General features: G+C 37.7%; 1 protein-coding gene across 1 annotated transcript; it reads left to right on the forward strand.

The window, feature by feature from the left end:
- The first annotated feature begins 243 nt into the window (after positions 1–243).
- LOC7491436 (probable beta-1,4-xylosyltransferase IRX10) lies at positions 244–4,298 on the forward strand. Its single transcript, XM_002297844.4, has 4 exons — positions 244–584; positions 1,486–1,874; positions 2,908–3,149; positions 3,615–4,298. Exons 1-4 carry the CDS (start codon positions 491–493, stop codon positions 4,126–4,128), a joined length of 1,239 nt encoding a protein of 412 aa, XP_002297880.2. The 5' UTR covers positions 244–490; the 3' UTR covers positions 4,129–4,298.
- The last annotated feature ends 1,331 nt before the right edge of the window (positions 4,299–5,629 follow it).

Genomic DNA, 5,629 nt, shown 5'->3' on the forward strand with positions numbered 1-5,629 from the left:
GACAATGGCTTGTCGGGGCGCTTCAAAACGGTGCCGCATATAGGGTATAACAAACCACCATCCATAGGCTTTAAGAAATTGGAGCCAAAGAGGCGAGAGGTTTTTTGTTAGTTAATAAAAGGGAGTGAGATAGACCTGTCATCAAACCGGCAAAGCAAACAAAGCTTTCGCTTAACCCACACATATAATAAAATTTGTACATGTTGTTGTTCGCTGCATTTCCATGTTAAAAATGCTGTCTTTCTCTGTTTCTTCAAGCAAATTCTTCTCTGCTTCTTTCCCTTTCAATCTCTACATGGAAAAACGACCCCCTTCTTTTTTTTGTATGTAGTCCCATAACCCACGCTCTAAGTAAACTCCTCAACTACTCCTCAACATGACATACCAACTACAGACTCTTAATAAATATTGCCTTTTACCTCTCCTTTTGGACTCACCCTGAAGCCCCATTTCGGTTTTTAGTCGAAATCTTGGGTTGGGGGCTGGAAATATGAGGACATGCTTGTGGGTTTTTGCCGTGGTTCTTGTTTTCGGTTTTGTTGATGGAAAAAAAATTGAAAGGTTGCGCACGGAGAGGATTTCAGGTGGCATTCTTTTATCTCCTTAATGTTTTACTTATTAATGGATTTTAACCTGTAGCCTTTTTACAATGCTACTGTTTTAGTTTCATTTTACAACTTGAAGTTCTGCAAGAATACGATATAGAGAATGGGGGCTTTCTGTACTTGAGTTATAGATATGGCCCGGGTTCGAGATTTTTGGCATCTGTAGTAATGAATCAGAATGGCACATGAACTTGAAGAGTAAAAGTTTGAACACATTTTGGTTTTAGCTATGTGCAAATTAATTAATTCTTGGAGTTTTTGGGAATTTTTTTAATATTTAGTTCAGGGCTCTGGGGATCTGGATTGTTTCTTATTTGATTTGGATTCGAAGGAAATGTTCATCTGATTCACCAGGACTCTTACTAAGCCTTTTTCATGGACCCGGGTATCTTTTATCTCATTTAATTGATAGAAAAAGAAAAAAAAATTCATGTTAGAATGTACTTCTCATCCTGGAGAACCTTGATGGAAGGGGAAGTCTGCTTGCTAATCTTTCTATTATTTTTTTAGATACTTGCTTTTTTCGTATGAACTATTCTTTATGTGCCGTTTAAAATTCGTCGTGTTTGGATGCAAGGGTGTTTATGTGTGCTTATGATGATGCGTTTTTATGCTTTATGAACCACAACAGCTCTATTATGAACATAGTGCCTGCCAGTGAATGTTTTTTTCTTTGCTTCTGATATTGCAAAGTTGTGGTCACTTTTACAAGAGGCTGATATCCATCCTTCTATGAACTTTTTTTTTTGTTTCTGCGAAAATGGAGTCTTGTTGAATTGTGAGGAAATCTAATTTGTCTAAACTCGCTTGAGCTGTTTGCTTTATTGACTCTGAGGCATGGTATTGATAACAAAATGTGTTTTGGGTTTCAATAACGCAGGAAGCGCTGGGGATGTGTTGGATGATGATCCAGTGGGAAGGTTGAAGGTCTATGTTTATGAGCTTCCGAGTAAATACAACAAGAAACTGCTGCAGAAGGACCCCAGATGTCTCACCCATATGTTTGCTGCTGAAATCTTCATGCATAGATTTCTCTTATCCAGCCCAGTTCGAACCCTTAATCCAGATGAAGCAGATTGGTTTTATTCCCCTATATACCCCACTTGTGATCTCACACCCATGGGCTTGCCGTTGCCCTTCAAATCTCCTAGGATGATGAGAAGTGCGATACAGCTAATCTCCTCCAATTGGCCTTACTGGAATCGTACGGAAGGGGCTGATCACTTTTTTGTTGTGCCCCATGACTTTGGAGCCTGCTTCCACTATCAGGTAGGACTGCTAATGCTGTTGGATCATACTTTCTTAGTAACCATGTCTTGCCCCATTTTGAAAGAACAAAAATATCTTGATGTCATCAATCTGCACTATACATGCTTAAGTTCAACTTGTGTTTCATTTTTAGTGTGACTTCCCAGTTTCATTAGGTGCTGATCCTGTAGTCTGTCTGCATTGAGATGTTGCCATTGGTCGCGTAACTAGGTAATGGAGATTTTGATAAGTTTGGCTTTGGTTTCACGGTGATTAGATTTTGACAAGCATGTGAGCTTGAAGGACCCTGGCACAACATGGTTAATGTTAATTTAAACTCAAGAATGTGCATCTAGAGACCCTTTAAAATTTCTGAAATCATTATTGGACCTAGAGAGGGGGAGGGGGAAAAAAAAGAAAATTTACCTTCAAGACAATTAAACATTCATGTTCTACATATACTGGGTGACTTGTAGTTTCTAATATTTCTATAACAAATATGACCATATTATTAGACATGGACCTTGCCTTTCCAGGTAGCCCCCCTTGCTTCTCTCAGCTGTTAACAAAAAGTGGTCTAGCTTGCAGTTTTTTTCAATGCTCTTGCTGCTACACTTTTTTTTTTTGGTCTTCTGGGGTGGTGGTGGGAGGAACCTGATTCTCCCTTATGGCCACACAGGTTGGCGAACAATCCACCCAAAGTACCAATCTCCTCAAAGGGGGTAATGGTAAAGCTACAACTTTTGAAAGCCAATATAATGTGATCCTACACCCATGGAATTATGATATATGAAGCTTGATGACAGGATCAATTTTGACTGAACATGTGAGCAGAATTAAGATTTTATTGCTTGGTTAAATCGTTTCTGCTTCCATACATGATAGATATGTCAAAAAGGTTTAATGGAGCTTGTAACTTCTTCTTACTCTCCTCTGGAACCATTTAAAATCAAGATCTCCTCAAGTGTCATGAACCTTTTGATCCTCTTATTTGCGTTAATTGAGCAAACAATTTGTACTATATGTGACTCATTTATTATCTCAAATAACGTAGGAAGAGAAAGCCATTGAGCGGGGCATTCTCCCGTTACTCCAGCGTTCTACTTTGGTTCAAACTTTTGGGCAACGAAATCATGTGTGCTTGAATGAGGGGTCAATTACAATTCCTCCTTTTGCTCCTCCTCAAAAGATGCAGGCCCACCAGATTCCCCCTGACATTCCACGGTCCATTTTTGTCTATTTCCGTGGATTGTTTTATGATGTAAATAATGATCCAGAAGGTGGTTATTATGCAAGGTATGCTTATGCTGATCTTCCAAAAAGAGTGAATTGCATATGTGTAGCCTAATATAGGTTTTTTTTTTTTATATATATATAGTTTAGACCAAAAGGCAATACTCTAATGGAAGATATAAAACCAAACATCCAATCTTACATGTAATGAAGTAGAGATTTAATGAACTTAGGTTATTAAGTAGCCATCAAACCCGCCAGGACCCAAGTAGTATCCATGTTTGCTCATCAGAGTAGGCTATCAGATTAATGACGCCATGTCTTCAGCCTTCACATCCTCTTGTGAATTTATACGTTTGGTGAATTTCAGATTCAAGATCCAGGTCCTCTTTTCTTCTGATAAATATGTGCTTCGAGACTTTATAGTCTGTAGCTAAGAATTTATGGTAGCGAATCTGCTGGTTTGTATGGCTTCTGTGAGGCTGTTGGGCTTATATTAGTTACTTAACCTTTTTGTTTGACTGACAGAGGAGCAAGGGCTGCAGTTTGGGAGAATTTCAAGAACAATCCACTCTTCGACATCTCCACTGACCATCCAACAACATATTATGAAGACATGCAGCGAGCTATATTTTGCTTGTGCCCGCTCGGTTGGGCCCCGTGGAGTCCTAGATTAGTTGAAGCAGTGGTATTTGGATGCATTCCTGTCATCATAGCAGATGATATTGTTTTGCCATTTGCCGATGCTATCCCATGGGAGGAAATTGGGGTGTTTGTAGCAGAGGAAGATGTCCCTAACCTGGACACAATCCTAACATCTATACCACCAGAAGTGATTTTAAGGAAACAAAGGCTTCTTGCAAATCCTTCTATGAAACGTGCAATGTTATTCCCACAACCTGCACAACCAGGTGATGCTTTCCACCAAATACTAAACGGGCTGGCTCGTAAGTTGCCGCACGACAGGAGTGTTTACTTGAAGTCTGGTCAAAATATTTTGAATTGGACAGCAGGACCAGTTGGGGACCTGAAACCTTGGTAAGAGAAGTGTCATTTCCTCAACAGACATGGCTGTGGTGTATCCACTGTTTCATCTAATCGCAAGGACTGTAAACTTCTCTTTGAAGTTTTGATTTTTGTATAGATTCTTGAATTTCACATGTACATCTGGGACATAGTTCGATGCTTTAAATAACTTCGCATTTTTCTTGATATCGACAATTGCTGTGATTTTTGACACTTAATGGTTTTTTTTGTTGGGACAGATTGCATTTGCCATCATCCTTGCTGCATAATTTCAATCTCTATTTTCCTTGCCTATAGATTGTATCCGCCATTTCGTCAACCATCCGCCAAACCCTCGGTTACAGTTTCTTGCATTTCATACTATCAAGAAAAAAGGCACTTTTTAGCCTGGTCCAAGGACATAACTAAACTTATTTCTCAAACAAGAGGACATAACTGTACATATTGATAATATTTCCCTTGAATCACAAAGTAACACAACTTCACTCCATCCATCATATTTACAAAGATGTGAGATTTTTAAAATCAAAGAGGAATGTTGAAATTAATTAATTTCAACACTCTTATTTTTCGAAATATCTCTTGAGATTTGAGAATATATTGGCCATGCATGCTTGTAAAATTTCTCCTCGTTGGATGACATTTGGATTCTCAAAATCTTGTTTTCACCCATCATCTCCTGACACTTCCACTTTATCTTGTAAAGTTCATGTATACTTGTATCAACTATCCTCTACCATTAAAGCTAGTTAGCGACATCTCATCGCCATTTCTTTGATTTTTTTTCTTTCAAAAATAGTATTTGCTTGAAGATGATTGCTTTTAGCTATTTTTTCTCTTCCTATAGATGCTGTCAAATTTCTTTGATTAAAAGTCATTATTATCAAGATTTGACTTTTAAGTGACCCTTCAGTTTTATCTTAATTTTAATGATAATCCATGATACTTAATAAAATAACTACATTATATATATATATATATATATATACACACACACACTTGGAAGAACTAGAAGATGCTTTGAATTTAAACTTCAAAATGAATCCAACACTTCACCTGTCAAGAATTCAATTCACTTCAATCTTTATATGTTCACAATCATAATATTCAATTCAGTCTTGATACAGTGATGATCAAGATTGTTAATCTTAGTGTTCCATTTAGTCTTAATATGAGGACCAAGATGATTAACCTACTCACACTCGTCAATCCACTCATCATTATATGTGTTAATTAATTGGTTGGGTCAAATTATTGAGTTTAGCTATGAAGTTAGCTTGGCATATGGAGCACGTCATTTCACCAATTGTCATAAGTTCTTACTAAAACAGCACATAAGACTTACTTCATGTTGGTGTAATGGATAATGAAATATGGTGTTAAGCTTCGGCGTTGACTTCTTTGCAGGAAGATTCAATATTGATGACAACTTTCTTTCCCCCACGATGAATGAAAACAAACCTTCTTTCCAGATTAGAACTTGATAAATGGTTCACACTACGCTTGCATGTCGTCAG

The sequence above is a fragment of the Populus trichocarpa genome, chromosome 1 (assembly GCF_000002775.5).
Source record: "Populus trichocarpa isolate Nisqually-1 chromosome 1, P.trichocarpa_v4.1, whole genome shotgun sequence".
NCBI classification, from domain to species: domain Eukaryota; kingdom Viridiplantae; phylum Streptophyta; class Magnoliopsida; order Malpighiales; family Salicaceae; genus Populus; species Populus trichocarpa.